Here is a 17,866-nt window from a genome sequence, read left to right as displayed (position 1 = left end):
GGGGGGGGGGGGGGGGGGCTCTGTGCAGCCAGTGCTGCTGCTGAGAACAGCTTGATAAATGCTCTCTCCTGTTAGTGCCCATCAGTGACTCAGCCCTTTCAAAATCAAATACATATTTTGCGACTTGAGGCCATAAACAAGATGGAGGTGCAAAGTGCAGAGAGACAGAAAAACATCCTGTTGGTCTTTTTCCACAGTAAGAAAAATAAAGACTGAAAACAGAAGAAAAGATTAGAAGAGATGAACGATGGAAATCTACTTTCTGCCCATGTGACCTGTGGACACACAGCCAGGCTTTCCCTCTCATCATGGCTTTAAACAGCTGACAGTCTTAACAACAGTTTCACAGATCAGGTGCTCGCTTTTCCAATTTCTCTTTTTCTCCTCGTAGCATATCGCCGATCCGGCCGACACCTAACAATCTGCCGGCTGGTTTCATTCCATTCAAAGCGCGCCGCCTACCTTCGCCGGGCTCGCAGTCATAATGAAGCGCTGCTGTCTCACCACATCACAGACGCTCCACTAACAGTCGTGTTGATGATTGGAGGCGGAGGCGTCCTGTGCGCTTGTAAAGAAATCCTAACAATATCCACTACGGCCGGTTCTTCAAGGTGTGCCAGATAGAAACACCTATTACAATAGATTGTGATTACTACGCATCAAAGCAACACGGCGTGTAACGTCTGAACAACAGGAGGTAGATATGAAAGCCTGTTTGATGTTTTTATTCTTTTTCATGGTCACGTTTTGTAGTTGAAAGAAAAAGCTGCAGAGGAAAACACAACAACCAATCAGCTGCTTGGTAACCAGCTCCTTTAAAGGGAGTGATCCTGTTCACTCTCTCTCTCTCTCTCTCTCTCTCTGTGGACAAATCATTTACTACACAACACTGACCTCTGTCCGCCGGCCGACCTCTGCTGGACCAGGTGCACATCTGGATCCATGTTGTGTCTGAGCTCAGAGGACTGATTCTAAAGAAATGTGAGTGAGAAAAACTACCAAATATATTAAATTAAATCCTGACTCACGTCTGTGTCTCTTGTGCACAGCAGAGCAAACTACTGGCATCCACTCATTAATAATCTCACACAGTCACTGGAGCGCGAATAAACAGACAATATATTAAAACTTAACTGCGAATGCGTCTGTGTTTCAGAGTTAGTCGTATTCATGAAGTGGGAAATATGTGATGCTAACCCTAACTGATGCTAGCTCCCCGATGACATCATCATTACTGCATCCTCCGCCAGGACTCACGCTCACGCCACCACATCACTGAACGGAGCGACCGACGTGGTGAACAACCAGACTCTCCAAACTGCTGTTTGATGAAGAGTCACCGTTGTCGTTGTGCCGGTTGTGTCACGTCACCATAGCAACACAATCAAACAGTCACCAAAGGATTACCAAATTATGGCTAGCTACTGTGAAAACAGGCGAGGTTTATCTGAGCAGGTTTTTAGCTCGGCCCTTTATTTCATCACCCGCACGAAACATCAGCACAAAAGGGATCCATTAAAGAAATGCTTTGTGTCATCGTGTTGCAGCCGGCGAGCGGCAGGTCTCCTGGTGGCGTTAAAATCCATTTCAGCCTCGTCAGTTTTATAGCAGAAGTTGCTCAAGGTAAGCTCATCCTTCACCTCGGGCCGCAGTGACTTTGCCGCCACTCTGCAACAGTTATTTTCATACTTTCTAACACAAACGCATGTATTGATTCTAACATTAACAGACATTACCAGCTCCAGCTGCTCGCAGCCTGTCAGCTTGAATACAGCTGCATCTCGCCGCCCTTGGGTCTCGCACTGCGGCGCGTTGCATTGTGCTGTGTTGAAACACGATCGACGGCCTCGGGAGAACACGGCGGGCCGAGGTCCTTCAGGAAAAGATGGAGCTCAAACACGCCCGCACGCCAACACAAATACCTGCTCACACAAACACACACTCACGCATCAATTAATGTGGCTTGCCAAGTTGTTTCATGTCGGCTCCAGGGACTTTATCACTGGTTATCTCTCTGGTGCTCCATGTCAGGTCTGCCTACACACAGCCACCTGTCTGAACACTCCTCTGATGAGATTACTCACACTGGGACTTCAGATGTGTGTGTGTGTGTGTGTGTGTGTGTGTGCATGTGTTTTGATGTGATACTCTTGTACGGCTGTGAATGAGGGAGGACAGATGTCTGTGTGTGTGTGTGTGTGTGTGTGTGTGTGTGTGTGTGTGTGTGTAGAAGAATGAAAACAGTGGATTCATTTGAACCGTTCTGCCTGTTTATTACTGCACACTCAGTGATTTCAAGGAAATTATACAACAGTGACTGGAGTAAATGCAAATTATTAGATTCAGCGCATTATGCAGACGTTCAGCTAAATGAACATGTTCACACAAAGACAGTCAGAGCGTCTCATTGTGCTTCAGCAGCAGACGTCCGCAGACATAAAACCATCAGCGTGTTTATTAATCTTCATACATATATTGTCATTTCAAAGATGCTGATAAGTGCGATGCTTCCTGAATGCCCACACACACACACACACACGCACATGCACACGCACACACACACACGCACACATGCATTGAGGATTTAAGCACTTAAGCATCCATTATGTTCTCGGGGTGATAACAGCGGGACTGATTCTACTTGCAGTGAATATAATCTGTGAAATAAACAACGCAGACGGGACAATAAAAGAATAAAAGACTGTTTGGGAGGCGAAGTTACATTTCTGACATCAGGAAAATAGATTTTCACAAATCAGATTTAAACTATTGATCTAATAGTCGAGTCAGATAAAAAGTCAGTGTGTGTGTGTGTGTGTGTGTGTGTGTGTGTGTGTGTGTGGCATTGAAATGAGACAATCCAATTGGCTCTTCACTGAACACCATGGGACACGCCGCCACAGCAGAGACTGGTGGAGTAAACCTTTAAAACGACTCCACCTGCGGACGAGTTTTACCCGGATCCTCTCGCTCAAACACGATCTCGTTAAAACCAGAATCGTGTGAAAAGATTTTTTCTCTTTTCTTGTTTGAGGCGTATAATCTGAGAGTGGGAGTCGTGTACTGTATGTGTGAGCCTGTCAACTTCCTGTCTTGATGTCAACACACTGGCGGTGGTTTGCACATGTGGCGTAGCTGGTTTTTCTACGTGTGTGAGATATGTGCTTGTGTCTGTAAAAATAGATGGATGTGTGTTTTCTCCTGAGGGGGTTTTTCTTCCCTTCATGTCCATAAATACACGTCCACACTGACGCCATATCTGTGTGTTCTTGGGCAGCGTTTGACTGGCACGCGGGGTAATAACCTTCCTGCTGGGACGGATTAGCGGCAGAATGCAAATCTCAGATGTGACACATGTGCATACATCATGTTCGCAGGTGCGGAGGTTTGTTCAGAGGTGTGGGCCAGAGATCAGAATCGGTCATGAAGCCGCTGACACCACATACGGCACAAATGTTTGATGAATTGATGGAGATATTGACGAAGATGAACGGATGCAGGTATTTATAGCTTTAAATTAGCGTCGGGTGCCAGGCTACAGATATTTTCCTCACACATGATTTTGCCGAGGCTGACTAATGCTGCAATTTGGATGTCGTTTCCTTGTCAATCTGTGAAGCGGGAAAAGAATGATTAAGTCAGAGACACTGGTTGTTTGCTTGTGTGTGGGTAATTACATCACATGAACTGGACTAATGAGAAAGCCACAAAGTGTAAATAATGGAAGCCAGTCATCCACTGTTTTATCTTGATAACAGCTTGGACATGTTAATCACCAGCCTGCGACCATCATCACACACACACAGTGACGTGGATATATTAACCATTAACCTGGGACGCTGTTCGACAGAATACGTGATAAAGTGAATTTTCACATCCTATAAAGTAACGTATTCATCCACTCTACAAGACGACGAGTCACTGCGTCAGTTGAGAAGACCCGACGCAATCTAGTCTAATCCCACAATAACCAAACCACAAAATGACCTGTGATGGAAGCACAGGGGCAGGAAACGGAGGGTAACGTGACGCCGGACGCCACGAAGCGGCGCTGCGAGGCTTGTTGTGTCTGTCGGCCGCTGGGATTCTCTCGGCTCTGTTCCTGTCAGCAGCCTGATGTTTTCCTTCGCTGAACTTGAACCTAACCTTAATGTAACCTTAACCGCAGAGGGAGCTGGTTCGGCAAACACCGGTGTAATGGGATGGAAACACTATCTGAAGAGGGAGCGAGATGGACAGGAGAGACACTCTGACTTCCTCTTAGAGTGAATGTGGAACCAGTAACCTCCTGAATTTCTAGCAGCTGTGACAGTGAGTGGCTGTTTTCACCTTGAGAATGTGTGTGTAGGTCATCATGGCAGAATGAGGTCCTACTGAACTATCACAGGTGTGTGTGTGTGTGTGTGTGTGTGTCAGGTGTGTAGTTGAGATCAAAATGAAAGCCGAGTTTGAAGATGGGTGTAAAACCCAGACTGTAAATGAAGATGGATGTCGCCTCTGTGACGTCACCCACAGGTTTCTGAAGAGCGGTTTTGAAGCACAGAGTGAGCTGCTCCGCCGTCGCCCTCTTGGCACTGTGTGACTCCGCCCCCTAACTCCAAGCTGATCCAAATATGAGCAAAGAGGAGGGGCGTTTGTGGAGCTGAGACTTCGGAGCGTGACGACTTGTGGCGAGCATTCGCTCCCCCACCTGTCACTCAAAGAGGCCACGCCCTCTCATGGGTCAGAACATCCAGATGTTTACGAGCGTTGCAGCTGATGTGATCTCTAGTTTACACTTTGGTTCTTTGTGATGATTAAACAGGTGCTCCACCTACCAGGTGCTGGTAGGTGGAGCCAGACTAGCCGTTTCCCCCTGTTTCTGCTTAAGATAAGCTAAGCTAAGCTAAGCTAAGCTAAGCTAAGCTAACTGGTTGCTGGCTGAGGCTTTCATTATATGAAATGAACAGATGTGACAATGGTATTAACACTTATAATTCTTGGCAAAAAAAGTGTAATTTGCACAAATGTCAACGTTAAAACTAATTAATGACAATCAAACAACAAGATGCTAAAACAGCGCTAACCGTCAGCTACGCAGAAGACAAACAACAACAGACGTGATGGAAGGGGACGTAATGTGTGCAGAAGAATATTCAGTGTCAGAAAAAAAATATAATAATCATAATTTGACCCCGTCGCCTACAAAGGTTGGTTATATTGGCTCCAGCCCTGGTTCTCTTCAGTTACTGCTGTTCCTCAGTCTGTTGATGCAGTTTGTGTTTCACAGTTTTGTTTTTCCGGACTGTTCCTCTTGATATATTATAATATTGCCGTTGATTTTACTGATGCATCTGCAGTTTGGTCACAGTTGTTTTGACCCTGTTGGAAGCTCATTTGTAAATCAATGTGTTGATTACCAGACCTCTTTTAAAGCTCATAAATGCTGCTAATGAGCACTAATGTTGACTTACCCATTTAGCAAAATTGTACTAGTGATTGTGTTATTTTGAAAGTAGATTCAAAGTCCTGTTTAGAGTATTTGTTTTCCCCCTGGGGCTCGTGACTCTCACAAATAATGCACAATGCTGATTTGCTCCTGAAAAACAAGGGACAGCTCCACGTGCAGCAACTAGAATGGATGAATATTTCAAGACTCTTTGCTCTTAATAATTAAGCATTATTTTATATTTAACCTGTGTTTGAGTTAGTGTTTGTACAGTAATCACAAGCTGACAAGCCTTAAAATATACATGAAAATGATGGTCACTGATATAATTAGATGCTTTATTAAAGCTAGATCTATGCATTGCTTCCCGTGTTGTCTTGTTTGAGAGCATGAGGAGACACGTACTCACTGATAACAACTTCAAAACTAATTAGCAGGGTTTTTTTCCATGGAGGCAGCCTGTGCTATAAAAATTGTATAAATAATTAAAGCTCAATTTCCTCAGTTCACCTTCGCTGTAATTTGGTAGTTTGCCTTCAGGCTGTCTGAACCAGCCCCAAAACAAATGCTGAGGACGCACATCCATCCTGTCTGGCTGATCCCTCCACCTGCTGCTACTGAACACTCAACAACCAGGAACCCACAAGGACCACAAGTTCACTTCCTGTTCAGCAAATGACTCTTTACAGAATAAGACTGACATCTTTCCATGTTTTCTTTTATTTTTACGGCCAACAAATCCCATGAAAAGACCAAGAGCCACGTGTTATTCCATTAAACACCTTCTTCAAGCTCTCAGATATTTTCTTTTCATTTATGCATGAGCAGATCTGTTCAGATTAAAGTGTGTGTGACGTCAGAAAACTTGAACCAATAGGAAAGATAAAGGTATAAAATGTGCAACAGGAGAGCGAAGGAAACGTCAGTGGACCTCAGTCTCTAAGTCATCTCCTGAAAACAAAGCTGTGATTTCTTTGCAAATGCTCCTCAAACTGAGAAAACGGTGCATTGTTGGGGACTAAGTTCACAGAGGAGCAGACAGATGTGTATCTGGGATTAGAGTATAGACTGAAGTGGCCACGTTCACTGTGAGAAAGGATCATGTGCAACAGTGGAGCTGTGAGGTGCAGAGGAATAAAATGTTCTGGGCTTCGGCTTCACTGGCAACAGATCAAAACAATTCCAAGGTCATCCTACGAGCATTTTCTGGAGATTTCAACCGTATCAAGTGATTTGTCTGAGAGGATGGAGTTCGGGCAGTTGTCGCGCAGTTGGCCGTGTTGACATGGGAGCTCAGTCGCTGTTATGATTTTATCCATGACACTTTAAACCTGCATGAACTGATTTCTCTTTTTTTTTTTTGGGGCCACTTGAAGGCAGTTGAAACAAGCTGTGACCACAGTACAGACACATCACCTGATCTATAATGCTGTTTCCTCGGGGGTGGGGGGGTGATGGAGCCGCAGCAGATATAATGCGCTATAGAAAAGCTAAATTCAGGTGATAATCCCACTGAGCTCATACCTGCTCTCAGCTTGAGGCTCTGTTTATTTGCTCTGTCAGTTTGGGCGGCTGTGTCTGATCTGCTAAACAATCCCAATATTACTGCTTTGTCTTTGACTCCTGCTGCTTTCATGTCTGGTAATCCTCTCAGAAAGACGCTGGAGATCCTAAAAGACTGTTCTTAACCAGGTCCCATCCCCCCGGAGAAACACACACAGAAACCACAGGCCTGCAGTCTGCCATGTTTCCTGAAGAGCCGCTCCAGGATGAATCATGATTATTTTTAACAGCGGTTTGGTTTATAACAGTATCTCACGGCAGGTGAGCATCCAGGTGTTTCATCTCAAGTTTTTCTTCCAAAAGAGGCAGACCTTTCAGATGTGTGATGTAAACGTTCACGGTGACCACAGTCGCTGTCCTCTCTGGAAGAAATACCGACTTCTGCCAGCGACCAGCAAATAACAGCAACAGCGTTCGGGCAAACAGCCAAACAGCAGAAGGGAATCAGCCCCAACTTGGCACCAAATTTGTGCCGTAGCTCTCACTGACGGAGGCGTTCGCCGTGTGTGTTGTTGTTTTCCCACACTCACATGACATTGAAAGCGTCTTATAGCGTTCCACATAATTTTAAAACTATTCTTTCCGGCCATTAAGCCTCATAACCAACAATGATGAAAGGCGACAATGTGTGTTGATGAGCCCACAGAGAATCATCAGCTGAGTCAGCAGCTCGTTGTTCCACAGATCACGTCTCAGCTTCTCTTTGAGCTCTCAGGGCCGCCGTAGTTTTCACTGAAAATGCTCTAAAAAGCCGCTTTACACAACCTGCTCGTTGTTTTGGCTGGAAAACCGAAACCATGAGCTGAGGGACGCTACAGGGCGACGAGCGCCTCCTTTCACATCCTTTCATCAGCTGTTAAAATAAAACATCTTGACAAGAGCAGCTTTGAGCTTTTCTCTTTGGTTTTTTCACAATCTGTTACCTACAAGGTCAAAAGTAAATGTTCTCTGCTTAAGAGGAATGTACGCCATGCGTCGGCTGTGGGTGGACGGGTCAGCAGAGAGCAGCTTCTTCTTAAAGCCCTGAAACTAACCAGCTTCCAAACAGCAAAACATCCAACAATGGTTAGATACTTATTTTCCTTGTCTTCATTCCTCTTTTCCACAACGAATGGAGGAAGGTGTGGAGCCGTTCTCTCTGACGCCCACATCCATACTCTTTGCATGTACATCACTTCTGTTTGGCGTGCTGTGTAATTACATGTTAAACAGATGCCATGGAACAATAGGTGGCTCACAGGCTTTTCATGCTTATTTAATTGTTTAGAGTCCGCTCATAAAAATCCTCATGTTGAATGAATGTATTAATGAAATATCACAGTTAACAACGGTAATTAAAGCTGAATCATGTTGCACGAAGGTGTTAAGTCATCACATTTAACTAATGGTGACCGATGTGTGATGTGTTAATTTTTCACTCTCTGGCTTTGTGGATTCATATTATTCATTCATGATGGTTAATGTGTGTGTTCGTTTTTTAAATTAATGTTTAATTTACAATCTTAGCCGTTTGGGAACAATGTCAGGATTGTAAGCTGCACAGCTCTGGCCTCGGTGTTACCCTGTGATCGATATCAGTGTAATCGGACCTAAACGCCGCTGCGACTCCCGGGAGAGAAATGTCAGTCCGTCAGTTAATTGGTCCAAAATTAAATATCTTGACAAATAATGGATGAACTGTCATGAAATCTGCTGCAGACATTCATGGTCGTCAGTGGTGGAGGAAGTATTCAGATCATGTTGGACAGATTTAGCTGCTTATTAACCGCCCTGTTAAACTTTAGCACTTTTACATATTAACCTCAAATTTGGAAACCACTAAATCTAAAACGTGCATTGGATGTCCTGTATTTTGATGGACATTAATAGGTGAAGTAATTTATGCTCATATATTTAAGGGTACAAGTGCCTTCTCCAGTTGAAGCCATTAACCTGCTTGTGTGATGTTTACAGGAGTTACTGAGCGTTAAATAGAGGCATGTAAAATCAGCTGGAAGTGAGTCCACAACAGCTACTGCAGGAAAGAGCTGAGTATAAAGAAAATATAAAAATACTCCATTATAGGTAAATGTTCTGCATTCAAAATTCTACTTATGTAAAATTTCCTTAAAAGTACTCTTTATGCTGAATGTGTTGTATTTTCATATTGTTTTTGATGGATTTACAAGTGAGTTATTAAAATGTTTCAGCACGTTATGAAGCGAATTTATCAAACTATTATCAGACATATATTTTTTTATGTAAAATGTTAATTTGAAAAATAATTCGAAAATATAACTGTTCGATAAATCTAACAGAAAAAAGGGAGTAGAAGCCGTGGACTGTGAATAAAGACGGACGTCGTCTCTGTGACGTCACCCACAGGTTTCTGAAGCTCAGAGTGAGCTGCTCCACGGCCGCCATATTGGCAGTTTCTGACTCCGCCCCCTAACTCCCAGCTAACCCAAAAATGGAAAAGGAGGTGGGGCGTATGTGGAGCTGAGACTTTGGTGCACGCCCTCAATCCTCCATAACTGTAGTCCTTAATAAAATATAAACAGGTGAGTTCTATAAACAGGTGTCATGAAGGAGGAAATCAGCTCTAGAGACCAAAACAGTTTTTGTACCAGGCTGTAAACATGTTTATTTCTGCTGTAAAGTTGGACATTTTGACATGGGAGTCTATGGGGACTGACTCACTGTTGGAGCCAGACTCTAGTGGTCGTTAGAGGAACTGCAGCTTCTGGTTCTTCACTGTTGATGCTTCATGTTTCAGCTCTAGATGTTCTCGCTCAGTAGTAGCTCAATACTGAAATACAGAACATACAGTTCTTATTGACGAGAAGAAACAACCATCAAATGATATTTTTCTACTGTATAAAGCAGCTTTTCTCTGATTATCTAACTCTTGTAACTGCAGCTCATGGTCCAGACATGGATAAACAAAAGACATATATATATCTATATATATACAGATATATGTCGATAATGTTGGCAGGGCTGGATTCACACCCTCTAAAAGGGATTAACTGCAGACTGCGGGTGAGACAGATTCTTTTATCCCCTTCAGCGATTTTAAAGTTTTTCTTATCTGATGTTTTTTTTATGACCATGCAATTGTTTCCAGTAATTATTTTTGTGGCTTGGTTGTCTGATATTCTCGCGCTGTTGTCTGACTATAAATGTTTTCTTGCTCCCAGGTCGGTTGTGAAAAGGAGAACTTAATGTGGACTCCCTGATCAAAGACAGTTTGACTGCATTAGTGCGACACACAAGAACAGGCTGAGTGCATGTGTTTCTCATGCATCTGCTCTATTGCTATGCCAACAGTACTCAGCACCATCTCTCAGCCATAGTTTACAGAGTACAGTACATCCATAGACAAATTCACTTCTCTGTTCTGTTGTCACTGTGCATCAGAGTTAGAACAGAAAATTTACTGCTATTTAATATCTAAATAATGAATAATATACAAAAAGATTGTTACTAAAACCCCGTGTTATATCATCCCGCCGTGTTTGGAGGATACCAAGAGAATAACAATTGATATAAAATGCTGTTACAATATTTTTTATTATACTGTATTACCATCTCCACGACGAGGCTTTTACATAATTCATTTCTTGTTCTATCTTGTATTTGGCTTTCTACTCATTCTGCAGTGCTGGTTTCAGTTTCTGCCGAACACGTTGATGCGTCTATTTTTGTTTTATTGTCCATGAAGCTCTATTTCATCAGCAAAGCGGATCTCAGGTCCCTCATGAGTCGGCTCGATTGGGTAAAACATGTTTATTTCCCTCCAGAGCTGTTGTTAGTCTTCGTGGCGTCACGCCGTTGTGAAAATGTTCCCTCAGACAGCGTCACCTGCCTCACGGCTCTGAGCGGCGTCCTGACGGCACCTGAGCTCGGCCAATCACGGTCACAACGGATACTCTGGTCTGCTCATTATTCATGGCCCAGAAAATATCAGGAGCCGCTGTGCAGACTTACACTGAAGCAACTCTTTAAGCTGCTTTGTCCTTAAGGGCATTTATTCTACATGAGATCTGATAAGAAAAAAGGGTTTTAACTTCAAGGCAAGTTCATCGCCACATTAACTTGTAGAGGCAACACCATGTGATAGATTTTTTAACATTGGATTTTTGAGGCAGACAGATGAAAAAAAAGAAAGTATATCAGTTTCAGTACATCAAGTTATATCTCAGATCTCAAGATGTCTAACTTGTATATTGGGAAAAGATCAAGAGAAATCTGTTTATCTGGAGATAACATAATAATTAAAATGTGACATGAAGATACGTTTACAATGATTATTTATCACTCTGAACGTTACAATTATAAACTCACACAATGGATGCCTCGTTGAATCACGGCGCTTTAACACCGATTCATCATCTCCTAATAATGTCTTCAGGAGAAATGTGCTGCTTTAAAAGAGGCACATAAAGTCTTTAACCTAAAATAGCATCAAGTTAAAACTGGGATGGTTTTTCTGAGGAAAGATTCCACCAGACAAACAGCTCTAAATAATTTGGCAGTCTTTTGGAAGGCCACTCTCATCTCGCATGGCTTCTCCGTAGGAGATATAGAGATATTCACAGGAGACTCATGATCCAGCGTTAAACAAGGGGAGGCGGAGCCTCCTGCCCGTCGATGGCTGCGCCGAGACCAGAGCGCAGCACAGTCGTCCATTTACATCCTTGTTTCACATCAGAGCTTTAATATGTGACCGTGTCTATAAACGTCTTAACACACGATCCTTTCCCCATGTCGTGTATCGTGTTTCCTCGCTGCCGCCAAAACCTGCTTTTTATCCATCTGTGTATTTGTACACGCTGAGGACATCAAAGCTGATGCTCCCCCCAGGGTGCTGCTGCTCACTTACTGAGTGTGTGTGTGTGTGTGCATGTGAGCGTGTGAGTGTGTGAGCGTGTGAGTGTGTGTGAGTGTGTGTGTGAGCGTGTGTGTGTGAGTGAGTGTGTGTGTGAGCGTGTGTGTGTGAGTGTGTGTGTGAGTGTGTGAGCGTGTGAGTGTGTGTGAGCGTGTGTGTGAGTGTGTGAGCATGTGAGCGTGTGAGTGTGTGAGTGTGTGTGTGTGTGTGTGTAAGAACATATCGGAGACTGAGCTGGAGCTGTGTTCGTGTGGCCGTGGATGTGGATGTGGATGTGTGTGTGTGTGGATGTGTGTGTGGATGTGGATGTGGATGTGTGTGTGGATGTGTGTGTGTGGATGTGTGTGTGTCAGGTTAAGGGAGAACATGAACGACGAGGGGTGAGGTGTTTTACTTGCTGGCGTCACAGTATGTTAATAACAAGCTTCTTACATAATTCATCCCGGGCTGTAGATCTTATATCTTGTGGCCTAATTGACACATAAGTAAGAACCACATGCTGTGTAAATATAGCATAATATTCCCTGTGTGATGTGATCCATCTGTACGGATCAACACGCTCAGTGTGTGTGTGTGTGTGTGTGTGTGTCTGTGTGAGTGTGTGTGTGTGTGTGTGAGTGTGTGAGTGTGTGTGAGCGTGTGTGTGAGTGTGTGAGCGTGTGAGTGTGTGAGCATGTGAGCGTGTGAGTGTGTGAGCGTGTGAGTGTGTGTGTGTGTGTGTGTAAGAACATATCGGAGACTGAGCTGGAGCTGTGTTCGTGTGGCCGTGGATGTGGATGTGTGTGTGGATGTGTGTGTGGATGTGTGTGTGGATGTGTGTGTGTGTGGATGTGTGTGTGGATGTGGATGTGGATGTGTGTGTGGATGTGTGTGTGTGGATGTGTGTGTGTGTGGTCGTGGATGTTGATGTTGATGTGTGTGTGTCAGGTTAAGGGAGAACATGAACGACGAGGGGTGAGGTGTTTTACTTGCTGGCGTCACAGTATGTTAATAACAAGCTTCTTACATAATTCATCCCGGGCTGTAGATCTTATATCTTGTGGCCTAATTGACACATAAGTAAGAACCACATGCTGTGTAAATATAGCATAATATTCCCTGTGTGATGTGATCCATCTGTACGGATCAACACGCTCAGTGTGTGTGTGTGTGTGTGTGTGTGTGTGTGTGTGGGTGGGGGGGGTTTGTTTACACTTATAGATCTGCTGTTATATGTGTCATTAGGTTGTTGCATGAGCTAAATTATTGTTTTTTTGGGGCATTTTCAATTTATTAGTGGAAAAGATGCAGAAAAATTTCCAGAAATAATAAAAAAATCAAAACGTTTTTTATGAGCGAATAAATCATCACGTACATGAAGCGTGACGCTGAAACGTTCCCTGAAGAAACGGGATGAAGGAACTGTAACGTTCCCCAGATGAAAACACATCAGGACTGATCAGTTCAGCAGGTTATTATTGAAATGGCGACGTGGCCGAGTGCGATGTCCAGACCGCAGGTAAAGTGAAGCGTCGTGTTGCCACAGAGACACGGCTTCATCCACACGTGAGGGAACGCGCTTGTTTGATATAAAACCCAACAATCACATCATCATTCTTAGATTTATTTTCAGTGAAAATAAAAACGCAAAAACGACGCAGTATGAATATTTTGGGGCGTTTCGTTCAGTCTGACCGGCGCTCTTTTAATTAACCTCTATCGTCTTGTTGTTCCCTCTTTCTTCTGCAAATCAACGGCACCCAGCTGGAAAATTGGCACCAAGAGCTGTTTACCACGGCGAGCCAACCCGTAATATTCACATGAAGGTTCATTCAGCATTTTCTGTGGGAAATTTTGATTAAAGTTTGTGCTACATGTGGATGGAAACCAAGCTGTCGTCCCTGCTGTGCATTTGTTTGTGAGGCGGTCAGTTTCCAACCTGACTGTCCAACAGACAACGACAACAACAACAACAACAACAACAGAGTCAGTGTGGTCTGCTGCATGGTGGATAATCCTGGATATTTGTTGGTAATTAACGAGTCAGGCTGTTTCACCGGATGCTACTGCTACTTCACAGATCGCTAGCTAGCTTGGCAAAGGCATCAATTTACAAATATAGTTTCCAAACACCAATGAAGTTTTAAACATTTACATAAAACAACTCAAACTGAGTTGGCAACGTTTCCCAGCAGCACACAAACGAGGTGGGTTTAAAATCACCGGCTTGACGAGCGGCGGGAAACCGCAGCACGACACACAAACAGAGACGGGACAGAGAGGTTCTCTTTGTTTGATCAGCCCGTCTCACCGGGATTAAAATCTATTTTCCAAGACAGAGACCTGAGAATAAGAAGCAGCCAATCAGCAGCAGAGACGAGGGAGATACACGAGAAACTAAGAATTAACAAAAACATTTAGTCGTCATAAAATCATCAAATAAATAAAGATTTAATGATCTTCAGGGGAAATTTAAGACTGTAGTTTGAGAGCAGCTCATTCCATTTAAATGGTGCAAACACCTGAAGCCAGTTCTGTTAAGTAGTTACTGCATCAGGTTCTGTGGACATGAGGTAAATGAGAGAAGAGAGGAGGCAGAGCTTTGTAAAGGAATAACGTCTGTTCTCGACTGTGAGGAGGTTCAACCCACGTCGTGATGCAGAGAACAAAGATGAGCACGCCGTTTGTCGTTGGTGATGAAGCGCAGAGTGTCACCACAGACGAGGACAGGCGTGAAGGTTGACTGCAGGTTACAGCTTTAAGTGCATGAGCAGCTTTAGTAAAGGAAGGTGACGACCCGAGCCAAGCGACGCCTCCTGTGCGTCCTCTCGCTCGCCGCCGTGGGCACGTCCGTTAGCAAACACACTGCGAGGATCAGACACCAACCGACCTCCTTTCGTCTACAGTTCACGTGACTCACACACGGTCACAGACCATCTGAGAAATCACTGACATCCACTCAAAGCTGGTGAAGCCTCAGCTTTCTGCCGCCGCGTCGCTGCTGCTCAACATTTAAAGGGACAGTTTAGGTTTTTTGACGTGGGGTTGTGCGAGGTGTGAGAGTGGCAGAGTGATGTGTTGCTGTGGGCGGGGCCACAAGAAAAAAAACGCCCACACAAAAACAATCCAACATCAGTTTGAATGAAGCTTCATGTAGAATATTTTCAGCGGTTTTTCTTCCAGCAACCGCTGAACTACCGTATCCCTACACACAAGCGCAGCTCCGAAAGCAGACTGTATCACGCCGCAGCCGCAGGTCAGCTGAGTGAATCAGACGTAGTTAGTAGTTCAGCGGGTAAAAAGTGTAGCGCCAGAGGAAAGTGCTGTTTTCACCGGGAGATAAACGTCACCTGAACTATCCCTCTACCATCACAGAGGACTCCCTGCTTCCCTTCGCTCGGGAATTAAGACACTAATTCATCCGGCTGAACAGCGGCTATCCCAGAAGCGACGGTGGAACATTAGCGCTGTATTTCCAAACGACTGTAGCTGTCATCATCTTCAGTTCATGACTGAAATATCTGGATAAAAACATGTTCTGTTCAGTCCTGCCTCTTCAGCCGCTCTCCTCTGGTCAGACACAAACACGCAGGAGACCAAACAGAAAGCCATTAAATACTTGATGCAGCCCTGAACAAAGTCGGTACCTGTGCAGCTTTGAAACATCCCCGCGGACTCATGAAGCCGCTGACCCAGATGGCAGCTAGGTTGTGGAGAGCATGCAGTTATTTTGTGTGAATATCAGCAGCAGTGATCAGCTGTTCCTAGTGTGGAGATATGTGCAGTGTAGTGTACGACCAAAGTCACGGGGGGGACGGGACATGACTGAAGCAGCAGAGAGCAGCCGGGGTTGTGCACAGGAACAACCTCTGCATGTGGAATGAGTTCCAGGCAGGAGGCAGAGGAGAGGAGGAGGAAGCACTAGCGCAAGTGCAGCAGGCTCCTCAGCTCTGCTATGTTAACAACACACCAGGTTCTGTGTGCGCACGCACGTTGTGTGTGTGTGTGTGTGTGTGTGTTATCTGGTAGATGGTGGGACATGATTGGCGTGTGCACGAGGGAGGATGGGGCTGTGAGACACTGATTGGTTGTGCTTCCTCCAAGGGTGTGGCCAGAATATGAATGACTGCTCCAGTGTTTGGCGCTGCCAGGTTTAGGGGACAGTTGCCGAGGAGGGATGGGGTGTTTGAGCTTGTGCGCGTAGTGGAGAGAGCGTCGGAGCTCGTGAAAGAAGGGAGGAAAGAAAAAGGGAGGAGGAGGAGGAGGAGGTGGGGAACAGAGAGAGAAAGAGAACAGGAGCTTGAGAAGAGAAGGAGGGAGGGAGGGAGCTTCAGGCAGCGAGGCTGGACTACCGCTCAAACACTGCAGTCTTTCTTTCTGCTTCTCTGAGGAAGCTGTCTTTCTTTTCTCCCTGCCGTCTCTCCTTCCTGCTCCTTCCTCTCCTGCTGCTCGGCCATGACCCCGATGGACACCTTCATCTCCCTGCCCACCTAGAGAAGAGGAGAGAGGCGCTGTAGCGGAGGAGGGAGAGAGAGAGAGACGAGAAGAGGGGACACCGCACACTTTGCTTCACTGATGAGACTCTGGAAATTAATTAAACGCCGTCAGCACAGAGGAGGCAGAGCAGAGAGGGGCTCACAGTGAGGTGCAGGAGGAGGATAAGAGAAGAGTTGAAGAGGGTGAATCAGTAGATGTGTGAAGAACAGGCTGGTGAGGGAGGTGGAGCAGCCCCCAGACACTTTTCAGAGACAAATCGGACAAGTTAGGGCAGAGGAAAAATAAGCAAGGAGGAAATTGTGCAAGGCAGGAATTCAACAGGGACACTAATTCAGGAAGCGCACAAGCTATCCATCCTCTCATGCTTCTTTTCAATCCTCCTCTCACGCTCACAACGCCGTCCTTCCCTCCTTCCCTCCCATCTCATCTTCTTTCACTCTTTTTCATTTTATTATTTTTATAATTTTTTTTTTTTTGCATGTCAGCAAAAGTACATCGGCTGCCACGACCACATGCCGAACACTCAGACACGACTTGAGCGTAGCTTTTCATCCTCAGCGGATGTGTGAGCATTTACCGAGTAGGAGGAGCTGATTGGCCGAAGCAGGGGCGCTGTTACCTCCTGGCGGAGAGCACCTGCTCGGGAAGCTCTCATGAGACCAGGTAGGACGTTTCTGGATGGTTTTGCCGACGCGGAGCAGCTGGAGAGGTCGAGCTGAAGCCCTCCAGTCGTTTACCTGATTGAACCGTTACGAGATGAAACTGCAAACCATCTTATCTCTAAAGAGCATGACACCTGTGCCGGAGGGATTACAGAGGGGGGAACAGGGTTGTGCAGATGTGCGTGTGTGTGTTGGGATTATGTCCTAAATACACAGAATTACACAGGCGTTGCAGCAGGATTATGCAAACTCTCCTGCTGAATATTGTGGCACTATAGGATTAAACAGAGGGACAAGTCAAGTGAATGGCAGTACATGATCTCCCACAGATTAACTCCGGTCACACTTGGTAATAATTAAATCAGCAGTTCCAGGCTTCAGTTACTTTGAGCTAAAGTGGGGACAGGTAGAATCACCTCTGAGTGGAATAACTTCTGCCCCTCAGTCCGTTCAGACTCTTAAAGACTCATCCAGCTTCCATAATGAGACGCTCCAGCACGGATGAGACTCCGTACCGGCGCAGTCCATCTTTGGACAGTAAGCCCGACACGCCGCCGTTCACTTCTGGCTTCCACCGCTTCAGTGGAGAGTTTGAATATAAGCGGCCGCCGTTCGCGTTTGGCTTCCACACGACAAAGGGGCCGCAAACGTCCAAGGGGCGCTACGCCCAGGGGAAGAAGTATGTGGTGTTTTACCTGGACCTCTCCTTCATATTCCTCCTAGAACTGCGGCGCTGCAGGATGGCCGAGGGTTGCATGATGGCCCTGCGATATGGAATGGTCTTCTTCAATCTGCTCTTCTGGGTGAGTCCTTTATCCTTCATCTACATTTTACTGCCTCTGAGTGTGTGAGCTTTTTTCTGGGGGG

General features: G+C 45.2%; 1 protein-coding gene across 3 annotated transcripts in view; it reads left to right on the top strand.

The window, feature by feature from the left end:
- The window catches only part of tspan4a (tetraspanin 4a), a 127,948-nt gene that overhangs the window by 9,453 nt on the left and 100,629 nt on the right, over positions 1–17,866 (top strand). The window contains exons 1-2 of one of the 3 annotated variants that reach the window (XM_023412410.2): positions 16,056–17,000; positions 17,723–17,802. In XM_023412410.2, coding sequence (XP_023268178.1) covers positions 16,991–17,000; positions 17,723–17,802 — 90 coding nt within the window. In that variant the 5' untranslated portion in view covers positions 16,056–16,990. Of the gene's footprint in view, positions 1–16,048; positions 17,803–17,866 lie in introns of those variants that run through there. The other 2 variants (XM_023412411.2, XM_023412409.2) reach the window with 2 other exon arrangements.

This window comes from Seriola lalandi, unplaced genomic scaffold (assembly GCF_002814215.2).
Source record: "Seriola lalandi dorsalis isolate HSWRI2012SDOR001 ecotype SW California unplaced genomic scaffold, Sedor1 jcf7180002054478, whole genome shotgun sequence".
Classification (NCBI taxonomy): domain Eukaryota; kingdom Metazoa; phylum Chordata; class Actinopteri; order Carangiformes; family Carangidae; genus Seriola; species Seriola lalandi.
Note: the sequence above shows the minus strand (reverse complement) of the source record. Positions and strands in the feature narration are given on the sequence as shown.